This window comes from Felis catus, chromosome B4, assembly GCF_018350175.1.
Source record: "Felis catus isolate Fca126 chromosome B4, F.catus_Fca126_mat1.0, whole genome shotgun sequence".
NCBI classification, from domain to species: Eukaryota; Metazoa; Chordata; class Mammalia; order Carnivora; family Felidae; genus Felis; species Felis catus.
Window position 1 is genome coordinate 138,898,607 of NC_058374.1, and position 22,806 is coordinate 138,921,412.

A 22,806-nucleotide genomic window follows, 5' to 3' on the forward strand; every position below is an offset into this window, starting at 1 on the left:
CCCACATCCCAACCCCTGCCTCTGTGTCTCCTCTGGGTAGAACTCATCGCACCTTCCGCGGGGCACACTGTCTCATCATAGACTTCTATTTCAGACCGAAAACCTGCGTCCATTCATTTATTTTCCTTCTCGGGGTGAGTTCCTCAGTGGCAGATACCCCAACGAGCTGTATATTCACTGGGGCCCGGTGGATAAATCTCTGGGCTCTCAAGTGCCACAATTGATTAGTGATGTCTGCCACGGGTAGGGAGGGAGCTCCCCCACGGGAGGCTGTGTTGGGTCAACTCCCCGGAAAGCTCCGGGGTGCAGAGTCTGACGGTGGCCTCCCTAGAAAGGCTTTCACGAGACCACAACAACCGCGGCAAGACTGAGATCTGAAAGAGCCACTATCCGGAGAATCATGGGTGAGATAGATCAAACCTGTATCCTATACCAAAATCAAAGAAGATTTGCAAATGGCCAATGGGCACATGAAAAGATGCTCAATATTAGGGACACGTAAATCAGAACCACCGTGAAATATCACTTTACGCGCACTGGGATGCTGCGTTAAAAAAACGGGCGCTAACAGGGGTTGGTGTGGACATGGAGGGATTGGGGTCCTCGTGCATTGCTGCGGGGAGGCAGAGGGGGGCAGCTCCTGAGGCGGCAGTTTGGTGGCTCCTCAAAACAGCAGTAAAGAGAGTTACCCTGCGATCTGGCAATGATCTGAAAGCAGGGACTCGAACAGGTACTTGTACGTACGTGTTCACGGCAGCATGACCACAACAGCCAAAGGTGTAGACGACCCAAATGTACGCCAACAGACGAATGGAGGGACCAAATGCGGTGTATCCACACGTGGTGTGATGCCGTTTAAGTGAAGAATGCAGAAGAGGCACATCCATGGGAGCGGAGAGTAGAGGAGTTGTTGCCAGGTCTGGCCAGGGGGACTAGGGGAAGCCTGTTGGTGGGGACGGGAGCGATAAAAACACTCTAAAATACACAAAAACGCGAATTTCCTAAATGTCACTGAATTATGCACTTTTAAGTGTATTTATTTATTTTTGAGAGAGAGAGAGAGAGAGAGAGAGACAGCAAGTGCACTAGTGGGGGAGGGGCAGAGAGCGAGGATCCCAAGCAAGCTCTGCATTGTCAGCGCAGAGCCTCACGTGGGGTTCAAACCCACAAAACTGTGAGATCGTGACCTGAGCTGAAACTAAGAGTCGGATCCTTAACCTTCTGAGCCACCCAGGAGCCCCTACACTTTTTTTAATTTTTATTAAGTTTATTTAAGTAATCTCTACACCCAACGTAGGGCTCGAACGCATGCCCTGGAGATAAAGGGCTGCCAGGCGGCCCTGAATTGCATACTTTAAATGGTGCTCACGTGAGCGTTTTCAGCCGTGTTTTTCTGCCACTGGTGTGGTGGATGGCAGGGAGGAGCCCTGGGGTCCCCGCCTGGCTGTGCAGGTCGAGTGGGGGGCCCAGCCAGGGTCTGCAGCTGATACTCCAAGGGCTTCTGTGACTTCCGGAGCCCCTCTGGCCCTCCCCCCTTCAGACCAGCCAACAACCCACCCGGCCAGGAAGGCGCCCCACCAGGCGGGCCCCCAAGGTCGCGCAGCCTGTCCTGGGTGAGCGGCTCCCCGGGCCTGCCTGCGACGTTCCCCACCCCCGCACCCTGGTGAATCTTTCCATTTCGAGTGGGCGTTCGTCCCAGGCTGCCCTGATCCAGGTTTCGTAGCCTCCCCCAGGCATGCAGCTGGGCCGCTGGGCCCCTGGGCCCCAAGCCGTCCAGCTGGGTTCATCTCGGGTGGTGCTGGCTGGGTGACCTCATTAGGGTCTGGAGCAGAAATAGAACAGGCAGCGCCAATTAGCGGCTGCACGTGAGCCGCGGGCCAGCAAGTCTGCCACAGCCTCCCCGCACGTTTGTGGGTCATGGAAAATTCCACACGCAACGTTCTTGCCCTGGTAGGTGGGGTGCTGAGGGCGCCCCGCCCCTGGGGACACACCCAATTTTGCCTCCTGCTTGTCCACAGGCCAAGGTTGAGGGTGCGTGGAGCAGGGGAGGCACGACCCCCAGAGACCCTGATTCGCTGGGGTGGGGGGCGGGATGAGGGCCTGCACATCCCCGCTCTCCCCAGCTGATCTGGAGGTAGGCGGTCCTCAGGCCGCTGGGCGAGGCACAGTGGGGTCCCGCCTCTGCCTCGCCCGGAGCCAGGCCCCGAACCTGCTCTGTACCCGGGCCTGGGGGCCGCCTGGTCACCGCCCAGCCCCAGAGGCCAGCTGGCGTGTAGCTGCCTGCACGGGGCCTGGCGGAGAGCCTGGCTCCGTGTTGCTGCTGCTGCTGAGAGCCAGCCTGTCTCTCTGGGCCAGAACTCTAGCCTCTCGGACACACAGGCAGCTGGTGTGGGGGGAGCCCTGGCTGGGTGCTGAGGGACATCTTCTGGCCCCAGGCCGCTCCGGTGGCCAACCAGGCGACCTTGGGCCGTTCCCCTTGCCTTGCTGGGCCCCACTTCCCTTCAAAGTACACATGGGGGCCAGAGAGACTCTCAGGGTCTTTCCCGCCGACACGGGGGCCTTGGATGTGCTTTTCTCTCCCAAAGGCTCCCCCACGTTCAAAGGGAAGCATGGGTCTCAGCGGTCAGGGCCCCGATAGCTGGGCCTCCCTGTGGACAACTGCTTGGGGAGGTCAGGAAGTAGAGTGGTGTTCCTTGGGATTGTCCCTCTGGTTTTCTGCCCCTTTAGCCCCTGCAGTACCCAAGAACCAGGGGTGGGAGCCTGAGAGAGAAACCCCTGCATTTGTACCCTCCTTCCTTCTTCTGCGGCGACTGCACCTCTCTCCCCTTGGTTCTTCCTCCCCTTTGGGGGGTTGCTTGCTCTCAACAGCGGAGGGGCCAGTAAACCCACACCAGCTGGGGGATCAGGGATGCCAGGCCCAACCCAACTCGGCCTTAAATACATAGCTCGTTTCTGAGCCTCAGCTTGCCCGTCTGCAAAATCGGGGCGCAGAAGAGACGGGTCTGAGACGCCAGCCGGCTCTGACACCCCAAGACTCCCAGCCTGCCGCTCTCTCTGCACGGTTTGTGACTTCCCTGGAAGCCGTAAGCAGGAAGGGCAAAGTCTCCAGGTACACAGAGCCTGCTTTGTCGGCTGCTTAAACTCCTGCAGGAAAGAATTCACCCTTTCATTAGGCTCTTCTTCCAACAAGGAAATGGCCTGAAGCCAGCATGACCATGAGTCATAGCGTGAATCCAGATCCACGGGCAGACATTTAAAGGATGCTCCTCTGCCGGGCTGCCCCACCCATCCCCACCAGCACCACCGGCCGCAAACAGCCTCCGAGTCAGGGTCTGCCTGTCCCGCCAACAGCAGGGGCAGGAATCTCAACAGGAAAAGTAGGTCTGCGTTGTGTGTTGTAGTTGAGAGCTGGGAGGAGTCCGATCTTTAGAAGAGGTGCATGGAAGAGTGATTACACCCCCATTTCACAGTTGTGGAAGGTGAGGGCCAGAGAGAGTCTGGCTGTGCCCGTGTCGCACGGGGCGGGGGCCGCCTGACCCCAGCCAGCTCTCTGGCTGCACCTGGAGTCGCTGCCGGGTTTCAGTGAGTGATGCCAGGCCCGTGACTCAAGGGGGATGCTCAGGAAAGGAGGGGAGACGAGCCTCGCAGGCTGTGGGCCCCGGGCAGCCGGCATGGTGCTGGGGCTGCAGGAGGGGGCAGGGCCGGGAGCCCGGCACGGCCGTCCTGGCTAGCTCAGACACTGTCCAGGCCCTCCTTCCAATTTCCCTGAACCCTTCAGTCCCTGACACCCCCGGACCCCTTGTCCCTCCCCCTGGGCCACCTGTGGATGTGATGACTCGAGCCTGACTCTCAGCTCCCTGCAGCCTCTGCTGTGCCTCAGGCAGGACTGTCAGACTCCAGGTGTGGCTGAGGCGGGCAGCCCAGGAGGAGCCTCTGGGGTCAGTGGTTGACAGGATGACCGAGGAAAGCAGGAAACAAGCAGGCAGGGAGGGGAAGGCATGTGCTCGGCCGGGAGCCAGAGAGCCCAAGAGCCCCCCCCCCCCCCCCCGTGACGCGGGGCCACAGCCCCATTCTGACAGCTCCCAGAACCGAACCCTGGGCTGAGAGCTTATGAGGGCAGCCCTCCACCAGGCACCAGCCATGCACCAGCAGCTTCTCCGAGGCTTGAAAGGACAGAAGGTGCCCTTCAGTCTCCCTCCTTCCTTCTTCTTGCCCTCTCTCCCCGCCTCCCCACCTCTTCTGTCTAGCTCTTTCCTTTCTCCCTCGATCTTTACAAGAAGCCGGTGAGGCATGCAGGATGGGATTATGGACCCATTTTACAGATGGGCGAGGTGAGGCTCCGGCCACTTTCTCCACCTCCCTTCCCTCTGTATCCTACCAAGGTACATCCTGAACCAGGAATAACCTGTTTGGGCCTCAGACCTTCCCGAGCGGAGACGCTTCTCTTAGACTGGTCACCGATATCTATAAACGATGCGGTGCAGCTGGGGAGGAGGAGCTCTCCCGGCCCCACAGCCATTGCCCCTGGACCATGGAGCTGGGGTAGAGGTCCAGGAAAGGGGGAAGGGTTTCAGGCCTGTGGGGCCGGGACAGGGTGGGCCTAGTTCTCGGCATCTCCATTTTCTTCTGGTCACTTCTACCCGGTTCACTTGACAAGCACGTCCTGAATGCCCGGCCTATTGCCACTGACCAGTTGGCCCAGAGACGGCCAGGTCAGGTGGAGTGGGAGGTTCTCGCCCACCAGGGACCCCATAGCCAGAGGGATGGGGACTGGTCACAGACGCAGCCTGCTCTAGGGGGATGCAGAGGAGGCATCTCGGGGGCATCGGGGCCCCGGGGGTGTTACCAGCCCGTTGGGTGGGAGGGTGCATTGTGGACCACCAGAGACCCCGCCCTGTGCCTGCTTGGCTGGCCTGGGCTTCTGCCCCTGCCCGTCAGAACCCTCTGCACACTGCTTGACGTTTAAGGCTGGGGGGTGGCGGCCCCCCGTCTTGGGCTCCCTGGCTGTCCCTGTGCCAGGGGCACAGAGCGGGCTGAGGGTTTGGGCTCAGGTGTCCCTGGGCCTGGCTCCCACAGGACTCCTGGGACTCTGTCCAGGCATCTCGTTTCAAATGCGGATGTGTTCCTCTTGACCAGGCACCTCTCCAAGCGAGCCTTACGCATTCCTCAATTCTGGCCTCTGCTCATTCCTGGCTGGAGGGTGGCCCAAGTCTTTCCTCCACTCTGCGCCATCTAGAGACGGCTGGTAGATGGTGCAGCGAAGGGATTCGCCGCCTTGCAGAGGCTCCCTGCTCCCTAGTGTCCGGGAGGTTCCCAGTCGAGAAGGTCCGGGTGGGCTGGGACACCCGGGCTGAAGGGGCGAAGGGGGCGGGGCGTGGGAGGTCGGAGGCAGCCCGGAGGCACTGAGTGTGCTGTAGGAGGGGGACAGGGGAGTTCCTGCACTGAGGTCCTCCCGGTTGCTGCCCAAGGCTGTCCCCTGAGGTCTCGCCTCTGCTCTGCCTGCTCCATGCCCGGGACACTCAGCGATGGAGGGGCTGAGGCACGGCAGACGTCCCTTGGACGGTGCCACGGGGTCCCTTCACAGCAGCTCTGTCCTGGGCTCGGCCCCTGCGGCAGGTGCTGCCTTCAGATATGATATACCAGGGAGCCTAACTTCCCTCGAAGGGCTCACCCTCGTCCCCCCGCCACGTCCCAGGGGATCTGGCTGAGCAGCCACTCTCCTCCTTTGGAAGAACCAGCCACATCTGCAGGCCATCCCGGAAGTAGGAGGATGGCAAGCGGTGGCGGGTGCAGACCCCACGGCGCCCCCTGCCCCTTGTCTCAGAGCTGGGCGGATTCATTTTTGTTCAGTTCACTGAGCACCTGGGCCGTCAAGAACGGATAACTGTTCAGGAGCCCCGCGGAGCACCGAGCACGACAGGAGTGTGTTTCACGTCTGTGTTGGTGCATCTCTGTGCTCTCTGGTGGGCACAGTCCCTGCCCCTTGGATTGCTCTTCCTCCCTGTGCACCTGCTCCCATCGAAGTTTCTGGAATGTAATGTTCATCCCAACCCTAGAACGAAGAGGAAACGTTTATTAGACGATGGGGCAGGACAGCAGCCTTTGCAAATGGTACTCTCTGCATTGAAAACTTTGAAACCTTAAATTCAGTCCAGCGAGCGTGTTGGGAGCAGCTGGGACGACCGAGGCACAGCGTTGGGGGAACGGCGTGCCAGACCGCACCTTTTGGGACGGACGTGCAGCAACTGTAGGTGTGACACGTGACTGTTCCCGTTTGCTGAAAAACGCTGCTGAGTGGAGCAGGCCCACAAGAGCGGGCAGGAGGCATTTTGCGGTTTAGCAGAAAATAGGTGGCAGTTAATTAAAACGTAAAAAAGTGTCTTTATTAAAAAAAAACTGGACTGTTTCCTATGGATGAAGTTTTGGGGTGATGGTGGGGGAGGGGTCTGGAGCCGGCGGCCAAGAAAGAATTCTTCAAGATATCTTTGGTGCAAAAAGGCGATTTTATTAAAGCACAGGGACAGGACCTGTGGGCAGAAAGAGGTGCACTGGGGTCGTGATGGGGAACTGGTTGTATATCCTCAGGTTGGGAGGGGGGCAGGGATAGGGTAGGTCTGTAAGGAATTTTGGAAGCAAGGTTTCCAGGACCTTGAGGGGCTGGCCGCTGCTAAGGAAACACCACTTATTACCGTCGAGTAGAACCTCAGTCATGAGACCCTTCAGATGTAATCAGGGGGCCATAAGCTTAGAGTATGAATGCCAGCATATACCTTGGGGGGGCTGAGACAAAGGAAGTTCCCAAGGGAATTTGTTTTAAATGTCTATATTCATTTTTGAGAGACAGAGAGAGGCAGAGTGTGCACGGGGGAGGGGCAGAGAGAGAGGGAGACACAGAATCGGAAGCAGGCTCCAGGCTCTGAGCTGTCAGCACAGAGCCCGACGCGGGGCTCGAACCCAGGAACAGTGAGATCATGACCTGAGCCTCAGTCGGATGCTTCACCGACTGAGCCACCCATGCGCCCCTCCAAAGGAATTTTTATTTGTTAAAGCAGACTTACAGGGTCCTCGAGGTTGGGATAATGATAAGCCAAGATTCCCTTTCGCCCCCAGCCAAGTGTCATCATCGGGGCAGCTGAGCTCCTAGAGGGAGGGCACTCTGCCTGTTTCAAGGACCTGTCAGTGGGCTGTAGGCAGTAAGACAGTTTTAATGTCTCATTTGCCTTAGCTTCCCACATCTCCGTGGCAAGCACTTAACCCCTGTCCTTGGTTGTTGGGCGGCCAGGAGTGTCCGAGGAATATCACACAGATGCCACCTGGGGGGGGGGGGTTCTGTTAGCCTGCATTTTGCCCTTAGCTTGCCCCAAGTTCCCTCATCACTGTTGGGGTCTTTTACTTGCGTACTTATAAGATTTCCATATATTAACACTGTGTCAAGCATGGTACATACATTTTGTCCGATTGAAAAATGTTGACAAATAAGTCAACATCTTTAGGTGATCAAATCAGTCTGTCAACGTGGGTCCTCGCTTGGGCGGCACAGTAGACTTTGGGGTTCCTCCCCAGCATCCACGCCACCCCTCCCTTGTTGGGAAGCAGTCACAACATTTGGAAGGACAGACTCCCATCGCCCCTTTGGGGTAGACCATGCCAATGGTGGTGTTCCCCGGCCACAGTGATTGGTTCAGGGGTAGGCACATCGTCCAAGTGGGCCTACAGAGGCATCCTGTGACCTCCGGGGGTCATGGTCTGGCTGTTCAGTCCTTCTCCAAACTTCCATTCACCTCTGGGCTTGTTCCTCTGCACAGACCAAGGACTTCCCTTTTCAGTGTAAACCCACCCGAGCCAGATTTTCTTTCCTCTTTCCTGCACCTGCCAGCATCCTAACTCATGCGGAATTCAGCCCTAGGAAGTGGGGCGTTGCTAGGGCTAGACCCTAAACTCTAGAAATGGCCAAATTGAGGGAGGGAGGGGGCAGGAAGGAGGACCCCTCTCTTTCATGGGGTTAAAATGGGAACTTTTGCCAGATGTCATGAAATATCATGGTCGGCCATGATCGTTACTGCATATGGCAAAAGGGAGCTTGCAGGCGTGATTAAGTTAAAGGCCCTGAGATGGGGTGATGGCGCTGGGTGACCTGAGCAGGTCCTCGAGAGCAGGGTCTGGGAGGAATTGAAGTGAGAAGAGAGAGGCTGGAGCTTTCCAGATGGAGGCAGGGGCCACCAGCCACCCACAGTGGGCAGCTGCCGGAAGCTGGAAAGGCAAGGAAGCAGGCTCTTCCCCGGAGCCTCTGGAAGGAATGCCTCCCTGCCCACACCTTGACTCTAGCCTTTTGGTGAACCTGCATTTGGACTTCTGAGCTCCAGCACTGTGAGGGAATAGCTTGCGTTGTTTTCAGTCGCTTAGCTGGTGGTCCTTTGCTCCGGCAGCCCTAGGAGACCGGTACAAGCCGAACTGTCCCCTCCTCACTCAGGCGCGAGGGCTATGTCCCTGGAGACTGCAGCACCAGGAGAGTCAGCGGGAGCCCTCACATGGTGGACGGGCTGAGGCCCATCTGGTAAGCTCCCGAGAGACACATCGAGACATCGTAAGCCTGAAACGGACCCAGGTGAAGGCAGAGAAGCCAGAAAATACAAGCTGGCTGGGAGGGATCCTTTCTGCCCCTCCAAGATGGCCAGAGGTCCAGAACACCAAGCCTTCACTCCAAGCCAAGCTAATACCAGCTGAGAAGGCAGGCTGCTGAGTTAGCAGGGAAGTCCTGGGGCGGGGGCCAGGAGGACACCCAGCCCGGCCCCGGGCCTGTCCCCAGCACCTCCCCAGAAGCGTGACTCTGACCCAGAGGGCATGCCCTCTTTTTATGGGGTGCAGCTGGGACGCAGTGTGCAGCAAGGTGCATACACCCGACACTTCAGCACTGAGGCTATCGGTCCCGTGCCCTCGTAGCGGAGACCATCAGAAGGTGGGTGGGTGGGGCCGCTAGGCTGAATACCACACCCTATTGCTAGGAGACAGAAATTTCTGTTTTAAATTCTACCCGCTGGTAAGATTTTGGGCTTTGGATCCCAGCCCTTGGACTTGACCAGAGGCAGAGTGACTGAACTTTACCAAGATTTTAGGGGACGGGTATTGCTGTGGGTCATTTTGTACTGGGCTCTGTTTCCTTTTCTGCAAGGCGGGAGGTGTTAGTGTTCAGTGTGTAACTCAGTCTGAGGTCATTTGGCCACAGGAGGCCGCATCCGACCCCAGCAGAGAGAGCATCACATCCACCAGACGTGTGGTGGTCACTCAGACAGACTCAGCGGGCTCCCTGTGGGGGCGGGCACTGCGCGCTGGCCGGCCATCTGCGAAGGTGAAGTGCAGGGGAGAGGAGGATGGGGGGGGGGCTTGCAGGGGGAGGGGGCTGCAGGGGGAGGGTGGTAAGGACCGGGTGACAGAAGGGCTGACCCGCAGTGCTGTGTGTGGGCACTGCTAGTGTCCTCAGTGTGCTCTTGTCTCCTGTCTCTGCTACACAGAGGCAGCTGGGGGCCTTTTCTGCCTTTATGGGGTGCAGCTGGGGCACAAAAAGTGAGATTGGAGAGACAGGGGAGAAGGCAGCGGGACTCAAGACACTTTGCAGCCAGCAGAAGAGGCTTGGCTTTCGCAGAGGGCGATGGGGTCCCTGGAGCATTTGGGACAGGAGACTGCCACGTTAGGACTTCAGGACGTGGGCTGCAGAGGTGTGCAGAGGTGTGTGGGTGGGCGGGGAGGGGGGGGATGGGAGCAGGAGACAGGCCTGGAGGCCCTGCTGTCTGAGTCCCAGGTGAGGCTCAGGGCCCGCCTGCCCCGGCATCTCCCCCACCACCCCCCCATGCCCTTGACCTCTCCCGCCTTGAGGAGCACCGACTGATACTTCCCCAGCCAACCGCCCTCCTCTCTGCAAACAGAAGCTGGAAATTGTCGTGGGCTGGGGCCTGTAGCTCGGATGGGCAGTGACTCCTCCCCTGGCCGCACAGGGGAAGTTCCAAGGAGTCCGGCCAGCAGCCCGCTCTCCCTAGTGATTGGGGCTGACTTAGTTCTGGCTCACAAGGAAGCCGGCTGGGGGGACTGCCCTTCCTGGATAAAACAGGACTTCTGGAGAGATCTTTTATCTTTTTATTTTTTTTCTTTGGCCTCCTTCCCTCCCTTTCTGGCTGGGATACTGGCAGGAGCACATGATAGATGGAGTTGTGACACCATCTTGTGACCACGAGGCAGCAAGCCTGAGCTTGGGGACATTTGTCTCATCTGAGACGGTGGATTTGAGGAATTGCTCCTGTAGGAGGCTTACTGGGGGATGGGTAATTTTCTGTGTCAGTTTGACTGGCCGTGGGGTGCCCAGATTGAGTATCATTCTGGGTATATCTGTGATGGTGTTTCCAGATGAAATTTGAATTTGAATTGGCAGGCCCAGCAAAGCAGACCCTCTTCCCAGCGTGGGTGGAACTCAGGCAACTCCCGATGGCCTCAAAAGAGCACAAGAGGGAGGAGGGAGGAGGGAGGAGGGAGGAGGAGGAGGGAGGAGGAGGAGTCAGGCTTTTTTCTGCCTCACCGCCTGGGCTGGGATTGATGTCCTCTTTCTCTGCCCGCACACTGGGATTACCCACTGGGGCTCCTGGCCGTCCAGCTGCAGGCGCTGGGTCGTGGTGCTTCTCGGCCTCCATAATTGTGCAAGCCAATCCGTCATAATAGGTTTCCATTTACGCCCCACCCCCGCCTTGGTTCTGTTTCCCTGGAAAACCCTGACTAGTACGGACAGTGCTATGCTGACGATGTACTTGGGAGCCACATTGGTGAGGGAGGGAGGGACGCAGGGCAGGACTGGATGAGCAGAAATTGAGCCACGTGCAGGCACAGTGGCCTCATCTGGTCCATCCTGCCCGGAGATCCTGGAGCCGGGACAGCCCTTCAGGGATGGCTTGAGCTGAGGACAGAGGGCTAGGTCTTTGTCTCTTCACACCGGCCAGTCACCGCGTGTGGGATGTCCTAGGGGTGAGGCAGCTTCCTTGGACAGAGGACGGATGGTCCCCAGGGAGCACTCAGCTGGGCGTGGGCAGCACCAGCACTATGGCAGTGGGGACGGGGTACCTGGGTCCTGGACGTGCACCCCAGCGTCCCCTACATCCCTGAGTGGCTCCGCCGCTATAACATCACAATAGCCTCTCCCCGCTGGCCTTTTTGTGGGCAGGAAGCAACGTTCAAAGCACTGCTAGGCCAGCGTCCCTTTACTTTTGGTCGAAGGCATCATCCAGGGTAAGCCTTGGACCTTGGGGCCCTCCGGGGAGTGAGAGAGAAAGGAGGCAGAGGGCACAGCCTGAGCAGTGAAACGGGTGTGCAGTGACATGACTCGGCCCCGAAGCCTCCCTCCAGCAGCAATGGATGCCACACGTCCACACTGCGGGGGCGGAGGCTGACCCCCCCCCCCCCCCCCCCCCACCGCCCGCCTTTACTCGTCGCTTTCAGTGCTGGGAGCTGATCGCACGCTCTGTAAGATGGGAGTCGCTGCCACTGTCCTCCAATATCCATCCCACCATCATTCGGTAACAGAGCTTCGGATAGGTGGGAACGGACGCCCAGGCAGACCACACTGCCTGGCCTCCCCTGCATGTAGGGTCGTCACGGGGGATGTGAGTGGAGGCAGTAGGGGACAGCCATTCACGGACATGTCCTCTCTGTGTGGCATCTGACCTGTCGACAGGAGGCTCTGTGCAACCTCGTGCTGGTGCTGGGGACCCGCTTACGGCGAAGGAGGTGGGGGCAGTGAGCCCGTGGCCGTGGGACCCACCGGTCCCCTAACACACCACACGGCCCAGAAGCTGCTGGCCCAGCGGAGCAACGAAGCTGCCTTCTGGCTCAGAGTTGATAGCCTGTGAGTGGGGGCGTCTGACATGTGTCTCCTCTAAGTATAGACTTGGGTGCGGGAAGCAGGGGGTGGAGGCAGGAGTGGGTCTGCCCACCAATGCTGTTTCCAGGGGAGTTTGCCTGGTTCTCACAATCCTGACCTCTTCTAGAGGGCGGATGCTTCCAGAAAGGGATGTGGTAAGAGTCTGATTCAATGCTGGGTCACGGCTCCTCGTGCCAGAAGACTAGCAGGTCAAGGAAGGGGTCTCCTCGCGGCCACCGGAGGAGGTAGGGATGCTGCTGCCCGGGGGCGGGGGCGGGGGTGGGGGCGGGGGGAGAACACGTCTGGCACCTACCTGAGCCTGCCTCTCTGCCCAGTTTTGATGGTATGTGGACAAGCACAGCAGCCGTGACCTGAGAAGGGTGTGTTGACCGAGGTTCTAAAGCTTCTAGGATGAGAGTCCGGGCCGGTCCACCAGGTAGCTCATCTAGAACAGGAGAGATGCTACTCGGTGGAGGGAACCCACAGTGCTGAGGGCAGAGGGGCAGGAAGTGGAGGGACAGGATGAGCAGCTGCTGTGGCCCCAAGATTGCATCAACCTTCCTCTTGTAAATTTCCACAAAAGGGAGCAGCCAGAATCCTGGAGACGCTCTTCCGACGGTGACCCCTGTGGCTGGCGGGTCTGAGGGGCGCCAAGGTGGACCGTGGTCGGCATTACGGCGTGCTGCCCAGATTCGCCCCTCAGAACGAGGGCTCTCATTCCCTCCGTGGCTGGGAGTATAGGCTGCCGATGGCTCAGAGAAGTCCCTCCTGGGGAGCTGCCCTCAGCTGCGGGCCACCCCCTCCCTGGACGCAGCCCCGTGCAGACTGGCTTGTGCATGGTGCAAAGGCTCCACCCTCTGGTCTCAGTTCAGGACGTCCCTGTGGGGCCAGGTGGCCCCTCACCAGACAGCCTCTCCTCCCCAAGCAGCAGCCTGCATGCAAGGGCCTGTCTCTCAGGGAGCCCAACCTGTGTCTCCTAGAGCCTCGCCGAAGCCTGGCCTGTTACCCAGCACTCTGGTCTTGTCTTGTGTCCCTGCTGCATCAGTGACGCTCCCTCGACCTGGAACCACTCCTTGCATTTTGTCCCTTCGCCTCAAACAGAAGTCACAGGTCTGATCGATTGTCCTGACCCCGCCAGGCCTCCCTGTGAACACTCACCGCTCATTCATTGTTGCACGAATGCAGGCTTTTCCAAGAGTCTGCTCACGGACACAGCAGTGGAGGCTCTGTAATCATCATGTGTTGTCAATCATTTCGTCGACATCCGGAGAGTCATAAATAATATAACAGCTGAATACACTCCATCTGCCAGAAGAGATAAAGCGTGATAATAGCATTGAAGCCCCCTGAATGCCTTACTGATTAATACCACCAATACCCAGAGGAAACCACTCTCCTGAATTTGGTGTTTAGCATTCTTTTAGTTTAAAAAGATGGAGTTAAACACCACGTGCATTCACGTTCAACGTTTTTTCACTCAATGTTGTGAAATTCGTTTATGTTGATGTATTTATAGTTATTTTCTTACCATATAGCATCCTACTGGGTAACTATGTATCCTTTATCAATTCTCCTATAGATTACTTTATGATTCCCCCCTCCCCCCGGCAGTTACAATGAACGTTCCTGTCTCTGCACACATAGGCGAGCTGCTCTGGGGTGCACACCAAGATTGGAATTGCTGGGTTGTAGGGTATATGCGTCCTTAGCCGCTAGAAATTGCTGGATAGCTGTCGAGAGTTAGTGAATCAATTTCCACTCCCACCAGCAGCGAATCAGAGTTCATTCCGCACTGCCCACAAATCCACGTCCTCACCAATTTGGGCACTGACAGGTTTTAAGTTTTTGCCCATCTGTCCGGGGTGAAATGTCACGTCCTTGGTTTTAATTTCTTTCAGCCTAAATCTTAGCGAAAGTAAGCTTCTTGTGTTCGCTGCTCGGTAATTATTTGCTGCACAAATGAGTACGAAAAGCTCCACTCATTCATTCTGCGTTCACGCGTCTGTCCTCTTTGATGCCTGCAGAGACCCCATTCCTACACCCTCCATAGGCTAGACTTTGGCTTACACACCTGGCCTTCTACCAGACGCTCCTTTCACGTGCCCTCTGGCCCCAAAATCCATTTCTGGAGCTTGTCTCGTTGCTCATGATGCTGACCTACTCTTGTGACTTTGCCCTGGCAGGTCCTCCCATCCCCTTGTCTGGAGACTGATCTGTCCTCTAACCTACTGCTTGGCTGAGGCTGAGGCCTTACCTCTGTGACATCAACCCAGTTCATCCTCAAGCAGTCAGAAACCTAGGCTGCAAACAGGCTGACCTCTTGCTCTCCTGTTCCTGTCGTGGCACTGCTAACCCTTTTGCTCAGTGGGTCTTGAAGCCTTCATCAACCTCGGTATTGGTCTGGCTCCTTCTCCTAAGAGATGTGAGGCGGGAAAGCATTCTCAAGCTACAGGGATAACCGATCTAAGATGTCATAATTGCATCCAACCAGTTGCTAACTACTGTCCATTTTTCCTATGTAAATTCTACTTCCATCATCTTTGCCCTGTCACCTTGCAGACTCTTGCAACAAGCCGGAAAAGCCGCTGAAAACCCCTAAGGTCTCCGGTGATGTCTGTAGGGGACCCCTGATACTGTTAGGAGCCAGTCTCCCAGGGGGATTTCTGAGGCCTCCGGGCTGTACAGCAGGGAGAAATCCCTGGGGCCTTCCTGAGCTCCACCAGGAGAGAATCCCACGAGACTGCCTGAGGCCGTGTCAGGAAGGAGCCCTTGAGGATCCACTGAAACTTTATTAGATCTCTGGAGATTCTCCGAGGTCGTGTAAGGACAGGATCTCAGGAGGGTTCATCAGGCTATGCAGCACAGGGGTCCTGAGAATCCACTGAGGCTGTATCATCAGGGGATCACCAAAGATCCATTGAGATCGCCCCAGGGAGAAGATTCCTGGAGAGCTTCTGTGGAGACTAAAGGGGATCCCTGGAGAGTTCCCGCAGTTGTCATTCACCCAACAAACATTTCTTTTTTATTAAAAATTTTTAAACGCGTATTTATTTTTGATTGAGAGAGACAGAGGGTGAGCAGGGGAGGGGCACAGATAGAGGGAGACACAGATCCGAAGCAGGCTCCAGGCTCTGTCTGAGGTGTCAGCACAGAGCCCCATGTGGGGCTTGAACTCATGAACCATGAGATCACGACCTGAGCTGAAGTCAAGAGCCGGACGCTTAAAGGACTGAGACACCCAGGCGCCCCCAACAAACATTTCTAGAGGCAGAAGACACAGGCCCCACCCCGCAGGATCTCACAAGCCACCTGTGGAGACAGATAAATGTTGCAGGCTGGGTACTAGCAGCTGCGAACAGCCCCGCCATCGCCAAGACAGGTCTAAGCCTCAGTGTGGCGAGAGGGAGAGAACCATTCTGCTCTTCCAGAAGGAGGCAGCCTTTCCCGGGGGTGGTTGGCGCATGGCTGAGAGCACGCACACAGAGCACCTTGTGCAGCATCTTGCGCTTGGCAAGCGCAGAAGCAATGTTGATTATCGGCAAGCGAGGCAAACTTTAATCAGAGAGCATAATCAGATTTGTGTTTCACAAGAGAACTGGCGGAGGCGCGTTAAGGGGCTCCCCAGGCGCAGTGCCAGTCTGCAATGCCAGACTCCTTGGTCTGCGGCCAAGGGAAGGTAGTGCTAGCAGCACAAGCAATTTCACTTTCCGGTGGCTACGTTAAAACAAACAAACAAAAAAAAAGGTAAAAGAAAACGAGAAAATAATTTCAGCAATATATTTTACTGGATCCAATATACCCCAAATATTATTTCACTATGGAATCAACGTGAGATTACTTTATTTTCCCTCTTCGCTTCGTACCGACTCTGAAACCCTGGGCGTATCCTTCTGCGCCGGGCTCAGCGCGCCACCCCCGCCGTCTGGTCCAGCAGCGGAGCCTGGAGGCGGGCGCGGGTGCCAGACCGCCGCCGGACAGCACACGCAGGCCTACAAGCCACCGCCACCGCCACCTCGCTTCCTCCCCGGCGTCGCCCTTTAATGCCGTCAGCGCCCGCGCCGTGCGTCACGCGCGCCTGGGAGGGGGCGGGACTTCCGGACGCGCGGAGGCACAACTTCCGGAGGGAGGCGGAAGAGCCTCTCGGCTCTGGACTCCGGAGTCCCGGGACAGCTGAGGGGCTCCCCCGGGGTACAGGAAAGGGTCGCCGGGGTCGGCCGGCTGCATTCCGGGTGTCGGGGCCGTGAGTCCGAGGGATGAGGAGGGGCCATGGCCAGCGACGGGGCCAGGAAGCAGTTCTGGAAGCGCAGCAACACCAAAGTCCCGGGCAGGTGGGTGTGACGGGGAGGCCGGGTCGGGGTCAGGGGTCAGAGGTCAGGTGGGCGCGTCGGCCGGCTGGGCTGCGGGTGGAGTCGGGGTCTGGGGGCGGGGGTGACCTGGGCTGTGGGAGGACCGCGGGGGAAGTGCGGGGCGTAGGGGAACTGGGGGCGGGGGGCCGAGCTTAGGGTCTGGGAGGTGACAGGGGCTGCGCGAAGCAGCATCGAGGCTTGAAGGGAGGAGGAGGGGGAGTCGCCGGCAAGTTTGTCCCGAGACTGGCAGGCTCCCTTCTGCGAAACTGCCGGGCTCCCTGGGCAAGTCGAAAGGCACCGGCTCGGGTCGTGCTTCGAAGAGTTCGGTGGAGTCCGGAAAGTGGCCCCAGGCTGTGCTCTGTGGGACGTCGGTTTCTGGAGGGGGCGTGGCGGTTTGACCCACTTGCGTGGCCTTCTCGTCTCTCTTGCGGACGACTGCTTTTGCCTTGAGCAAGGATTTGCTCGAGTGGATTTGGGACTCCTTGTGAATTTCCATGTATCCCACTTTCTGGCCTCAAAACCAACTCCTTTCTCGAGTCAGCAGCGGGAAGCAAATTTAAACAAAAATGAAAACAAAAACAGGAACAAACAACTGAAGTGCTTGCAAAGACCTGGGTGCACCCTGGAAGCTGTACCGCTCCAAAGTCCTGGTTGGCGTGTCACTGATCCCTGGCCGGGGCCCCTAGGGGACGCGAGGACGGGACGTGGAAAATGCTTGGGATAAAATCAGCCGCTGGTGAACATAGACTAAACAGATTTCAGGATTTCTGAACACGGTTTATTCCATTTGGAAACTAAGGTCTGACGTACTGAAAATGAGGAATGTGTGGTGTTCAAATGACTGCGTGTGGAGCCATTTGTAAGCACAGCTCATTTGCAAGTGCTGTGTTATAGGCACTGTTGTTCGTAAGCTTTGTAGTTCATTGTGCTCAGTCAGAAACGTTTATTTTTGGAGCTGTTTGGGAGTTGGTAGAAGTGAGTTACTGTTTGCTCTGGCCCAGGGACTCGGGAGGGGATCGATCACCAGAGGCGGCCGGAGATCTTGGAGCGTGTCAGGGTCCGAGATGATGTGAAAATTCTGCAATGGCAGAGAATAGGAGGTCCCAGTAGTGACAGAGGCAGATGCTCTGGGACGTGGACTCCAGGGAAGCTGAGCCACGTGCAGGAGAACTTCTGTGTCCCTTCTGGGTCTTTCTTGAGGCTTTGGTCTGAACAAACTCTTAACGGCCAGCTGAGCTGTAAGAACGTGGGGCTGCTGTGTGGCGTCGTAACGGCGAATACGCTTTGGATTGATGACTATCTCTTGGTCATTTGTCCTTGCATTGGTTGTAGTAGTGTCCCCCTCCCCCCAGATTCCTCTCTCTCTGGAACCTGGGGACGTGACCTTGTTGGGAAAGTAGCATCTTTGCAGAGGGACTCGAGTTAAAATGGGGTCAGAGTGGATTAGAGGGAGCCCTTGTCCAGCGACTGGTCTCTTTCACGGAAGAGGGCAGTTTGGACGCACGGGGAAGACGTAGGGAAGACAACAGGGAAGAGGAAGGCAGACGTGGGAGCCGTGCGCTCACGAGCCCGGGAATGCCAAGGCTTCCTGGCAACCAGTAGGAGCAGGGAGAGGCAAGGAAGGATCCTTCTGTGAGCATTTTAGACAGAGTGTGGCCCTGCCAACCCCCTGATGTTGGACTTGAAGCCTCCCAGACGGCCAGGATAGATTTCTGTCGTGGTGTGACGGCCACAGGCAGCTAACATGCCCCCCTCGGCTTTCTTCGTGAGATTCTGTGTCACCGAAGACAGGCTTTCGTCGCCCTTGGGCTTTGGCGCTGTGCTGGGTCTTAGGCATTTTGGAGAGTGGCGCCCTTGTTGGAGTTTCAGCGTTGGAGTGGAGTCTTGGAGAACTGCCAGAGGTTGTGGGTGCGGAGGGCAGGGCACCGAGGAGGGGTTGGGGCCCCTGGCAAGGCCTGCCCAGCCGCTGCGCGCCCCGTGCCTCCCAGGGCCCCGCTGCTGTTGCCGGCAGCAGGCGTCGCCCAGGTTTGCCCTCTTCCCTCAGTGGCTCACCTTCCCGTGGTCATCACTTGGCACACACTCGGGCTTTGCCTGCACGGGCACAGCGCTGTCAGAGCTCCTGGCGGGGTCCTGTGGCTCTGCCCGTCCTGTCCGTGGTCCCCATGATTGTCTGACGCTTTGAGTGTGGACATGAGCCCAGGGAAACTCCACGGAGGAAGAACAGACTCGCCACCCAATACAGGGCTGTTAGGGGGTCATTTATACGGCACAGCCCTTAATGTCCCTTAGTCATGATCCCCTCCTCATGCGTCCTTGTGACAATAATGGCTGGTGGCCACGGAGCACTTAGTGTTTGCCAGGCAGTTCCTGGTGCCCCGCGGTGTTGCATCTCCTTAGTGTTGTAGAGTCACAGAACGGTGCTCTGTCCTCCAGCTGACGCTCCCTGGGGGCAGGCTTGGGTTAGGGCCCTTGGTTGTATCCCCCCCGAAGTGCCATGTGGGGGAACAGAGTAAGGCCCTTTATAACCTGACCCCTGCCCAATTCTTTAGCCACATCTTGCAGCCCTCCTTGCTTTGACCTTTGCCCTCAGCGGTGCGGACAGGCTTGCAGGTTCCTTGGCGTACCTGCTGTGTGATGCCTCGGTCAGTGTCATGCCGTCAGAGCGGACCAGAATGTTCGTTCCCTCTCTTTCCTCCCCTTTGCCTGGCTTATTCAATTTTCTTAACTTTCAAAGTTCGCCTCCAGTGTACCTCCTCATAAAGCCTTGTGTGTTTTCGTGCAGCCTGGACCAAACCTTTCGTGCGTCAAACCCAGCATTGTTGGTAGGTGTTCTTCTCTGGACCGTGCGCTCCGCGAGTCTCATGACTGTGCCTTGCTCCCCTTTGCATTGTTAGTGCTGACTGATGGGGGTTGATTCGAACCTCCTTCCAGATTAACCTCGAGGGAAAAGGGATTTGGGCAGGGGCTCACACTGCGCGAGAGGTGGTCTTGCCAGTAGGCCCCCACTCTGCGCACCTTGGACCGTAGATTGTCTGTTTGGCTGGTGCTTTCTTAGGGATTTCTCTTCTGGATGAGGCAGGATGTGTGATGTGGTGGAAAGACCTCTGGCTTGGTTCTGTGGTCCAGGTTTAGCCTATTTTTCCTGTTACCTCTGTGTGACTTTGACCAGGTCATGTCACCTCTGGGGCCCTCGGTTTCTGCACGTATAACCTGAGGAAGCTGGGTTAGACTTAAGTGGCTGGGGCCTCCAGGCCCATATTTGTTTGGTCTAGTCTGATTCTCACTCTCTCTCTCTCTCTCTCTCTCTTTAAAAAAATTTGTTTTAAATTTTTTATTTTTGAGAGAGAGAGAGAGAGAAAGAATGAATGAACAAATGTGAGTCGGGGAGGGGCAGAGAGAGAGAGAGGGAGACACAGAATCCGAAGCAGGCTCCAGGCTCTGAGCTGTCAGCACGCAGTCCCATGCAGGTCTCGAACTCCAGAACCACGAGACCACGGCCTGAACTGAAGCCGGACACTTAACCGACTAAGCCACCCAGGTGCCCCTACTTTGATTCTCTTTGATTCTCTTTGACGAGCGTGAGAGAAGGCCTCTTGGACCAGCTTTGAGAGTTTGAAAATTTGTTCATTCACCAGGTATTTGTTTAACCAACACTCTGTGCCAGGAACAGGTGCTAGAGATACACCAGTGACCCAAACAGATCTGAATCTGTGCTCTCACAGGGCTTACCTTGGAGCAGGAGGGGCAGAGAATAAATACCGTGACTGCATGAGGGGGAGAGTTACCCCTGAGAAGACGGTGGTTGTTACTGAAGCGTACAGCAGAGAATTGGGATAGACCCTTCGGAGGCAGGCAGGGAGAGTGGGGAGGGTCTCACAGTGACAAGGTGGCTGGAGGAGCCCTCACAGAGGGGGCTGCATTTGAGCAAGGTTTGCAGGAGGTGAGTGCACAGGCCCCTCGGGTGGCTGGAGGACCGTGGTCCGGGCAGAGGGCGAGAGAGCGCAGAGCCCCCTGTCAGGAGTGACCCCGGCGGGTTTGGGACGAACAGAGGGGGCCTGATGACTGTGGCCGAGGGAGGAGGCAAGAGAGTCACGGGGCACGAGATCTGGCTGGGGGTGGGGGCGGGTCTCGCGGTCACAGCGAAAAGACGTGGGCTCTCAGGCTCTTATTCTGAAGTGGGGACGCTGGAGGGTCTTGGCAGAGGGGCGGCTGGAGCTGCCTCTGGTCTGGCAGGATCACTCTGGCTGCTGAGTGGGTGGTAGGTTAGGGGCCGGGAGGGCAAGGGCAGCGGCGGGGAGACGGGTTAGGCTACCGGGAACGCCCAGGTGAGGGGTGACGGTGGCGCGAGAAGGATCAGTCAGTGGGTGGCGGAAGGTTCGGTCTCTGACTCCCCGGGGCCGCTTCTTTCCGGGGCCGTCGATGCGCTTGGCTCCCGAGGGGTCTGCGGTTGCAGCTGGCCTTCTCGCCACGCTTCGCTTGACATGCTAGGAGCTCGTCGCACGCTGGCTGTGAGAACACAGGCAGCCTTTCAGCGTGGGCCCAACGCTCGCTGTCCCGGCTCGGCAGTGTGCTCGGCTCGCGGGAGGGCGTGCGGGCAGCTGGGGCCTGTGAAGGGTGACATTTGTGAGTGGGATGGCGGCAAGCAAGGCCCGGTTTGAATATGGCAAGGCTGTGGGTGCCCGGGGCGGAGCTGGGGCAGAGGGTGACGCGCGGTCCGGCCGCCACAGCCCGAGGAGTCCCTGAGCCCGTGAGACGTGAGCTCCGCGGTCATCTTCACGGGCCACCGTCGCTCATCAACTGAGGGGAGGATTTGTCGGGATCACCCGTTCATTCGGAACGTCCTTCCACGTGTCAGGTACCACGCGGAACCGAGAGAGGTGGCTCTCAGGCCGTGGGTGAGGGAGACCGCACGTCAGTTCGCGCGGTGCGAAGGGCTTCGAAGGCAGTCCCGGGGGAGTGTTCGCAGAAGAGCGGGACACCGCGTGAACGGAAGGCCGAACCCTCCCAGGAGAGGTCCTGCGTAACTTGAGGTGGCACCAGCCCGTACAGATGCGGGGATGCAGGGGCGGGGGGCGTCAGAGCACTCCTGCTGGGACGGGCGCATGTAGGGACACCAGGGGCCGGGGAGCAGCACGCCGGGAGGGGAGCACTGTGAGATGAGCCTTGGGAGGGGTGCAGGTCTTGGAAGGCCATGGAAAAGAGTCGGGTGTTGATCCAAGAGCCGTGAGGAAGCACCGAAGGGTGTCGCTACGGTCCTGTCCGTCCTCCTTGAGGAGAGGGCGAGAGAGGGTGAGGGTGAGGGCAGGGGCTGCCGCTGGAGTCGAGTGCGTGGGCTCAGGTCCCAGGCTGCAGGCGGGGCTCGCGGGACGCCCTGATGGCCTCCGTGTCGGGGGCTGAGGTGGTCCCCGGGGTTCTGGCCAGAGGGATGGGGTGTGGTGGGCAGAACAGTGGTCCCCAAAGGTGTGCACGTCCTCCTCCCTGGAACCAGGAACCTGGAACCAGGTCGCACGGCAGAGGAGAGTGAAGGGTGCGCATCCGCTGACCCAGAGACCGCAGACTCTTCTGGATGACCTGGCGGTTCCAGTGGGATGCAGTGAGCTCTTCAAGGTGCTCAGAGTCAGCAGGAGATGAACTCTGGTCTGCGGTTGCCGGCTCTGAAAACGGAGGAAGGGGCCACGAGCTCGGGGGGTGTGGTGGCCCCTGGAAGCTGGAGCAGCCTTCTCCTGACAGCCAGCAGGAGCCCCAGACCTCCAGCCGCAAGAAACTGCATTCTGCCAACAACCCGAATGAGCAGGGAGTAGACTCTCCTCAGAGCATCCAGAAATGAACGCAGCGGCCAGCACCTAGACGTTAGCCTGGTGAGACCCGCCTGGGACTGCTGACTGCCGGACTTTAAGATAATAATCGTGTGTGTTTAAGCCGCTGTTTGTGTGAGTTTGTTACGGCGGCCACGAGGGCCCCTAAGCGGGGAGCGGGAGGATCAGAGAAGTGTGCTGGGGGGATGCCGGGTGGGAAGGGCTGTAGGTAGCCCTCTGCACCTGCCCCTGCAGTCCTGCCCTTGAGTGTGGACGGGGTAATAACTCCACCAGTCTTCGAGGGTGGGCTGGCCCCTCTCCGGCAACTTCTGCAGAGTGCGCGTAGTGTCAAGGGGCTGGAACGAAGCTGGGACGGCCCTCCCTGCGTCTTGTGTGCTCTTGGGTCCAAGACTTGGCTGGAGGCCCTGCCTCTTTTCCCAGAAGCTCTGAGCTGCTGCCTTGACCAGCTCTTGCTTGTGTTTTTATTTTTCTTCGTTTATTTAAAGAAAAAAATATTTTTTTTGATGTTTATTTTTGAGAGACGGGGAGAGTGAGAGAGAGACAGAGCACGAGCAGGGGAGGGGCAGAGAGAGAAGGAGACACAGAATCCGAAGCAGGCTCCAGGCTCTGAGCCGTCAGCACAGAGCCCGACGTGGGGCTCGCACCCACAAGCCGCGAGATCGTGACCTGAGCTGAAGTCGGACGCACAACCGACTGAGCCACCCAGACGCCCCTGTTCATTTATTTTTTAATGTTTCATTTATTTTTT

The 22,806-nt window shown here is 57.9% G+C and overlaps 1 protein-coding gene and 2 long non-coding RNA genes across 13 annotated transcripts in view; 2 read left to right on the plus strand and 1 right to left on the minus strand.

The window, feature by feature from the left end:
* Positions 1-1,190: 1,190 nt before the first annotated feature.
* Positions 1,191-15,945, minus strand: LOC102901694. Of its 4 annotated transcripts, none has more exons than XR_006601199.1 (4): positions 15,760-15,944; positions 13,055-13,201; positions 12,210-12,341; positions 1,191-6,052 (listed from the first exon to the last, which is right to left on the minus strand). It is a non-coding gene; the product is annotated as an uncharacterized LOC102901694 (long non-coding RNA). The 4 variants fall into 4 exon arrangements; XR_006601200.1 differs by lacking the exon at positions 1,191-6,052 and adding an exon at positions 6,925-8,590 and having other exon boundaries at positions 15,735-15,945; XR_006601197.1 differs by lacking the exon at positions 1,191-6,052 and adding an exon at positions 6,925-8,590.
* On the plus strand, positions 11,694-13,056 carry LOC123386776. The gene is made up of 3 exons (XR_006601201.1): positions 11,694-11,881; positions 12,024-12,141; positions 12,480-13,056. It is a non-coding gene; the product is annotated as an uncharacterized LOC123386776 (long non-coding RNA).
* Positions 15,946-15,994: 49 nt separating the features above from the next.
* Positions 15,995-22,806, plus strand: part of TBC1D22A (TBC1 domain family member 22A) — a 326,941-nt gene continuing 320,129 nt past the window's right edge. For 2 of the 8 annotated variants that reach the window (XM_019835740.3, XM_019835736.3), the window contains exon 1: positions 15,995-16,224. In XM_019835740.3, the coding sequence (XP_019691299.2) occupies positions 16,163-16,224 (62 nt within the window). In that variant the 5' untranslated portion in view covers positions 15,995-16,162. The remainder of the gene's footprint in view (positions 16,225-22,806) is intronic. The other 6 variants (XM_019835739.3, XR_006601196.1, XM_019835738.3 and 3 more) reach the window with 5 other exon arrangements.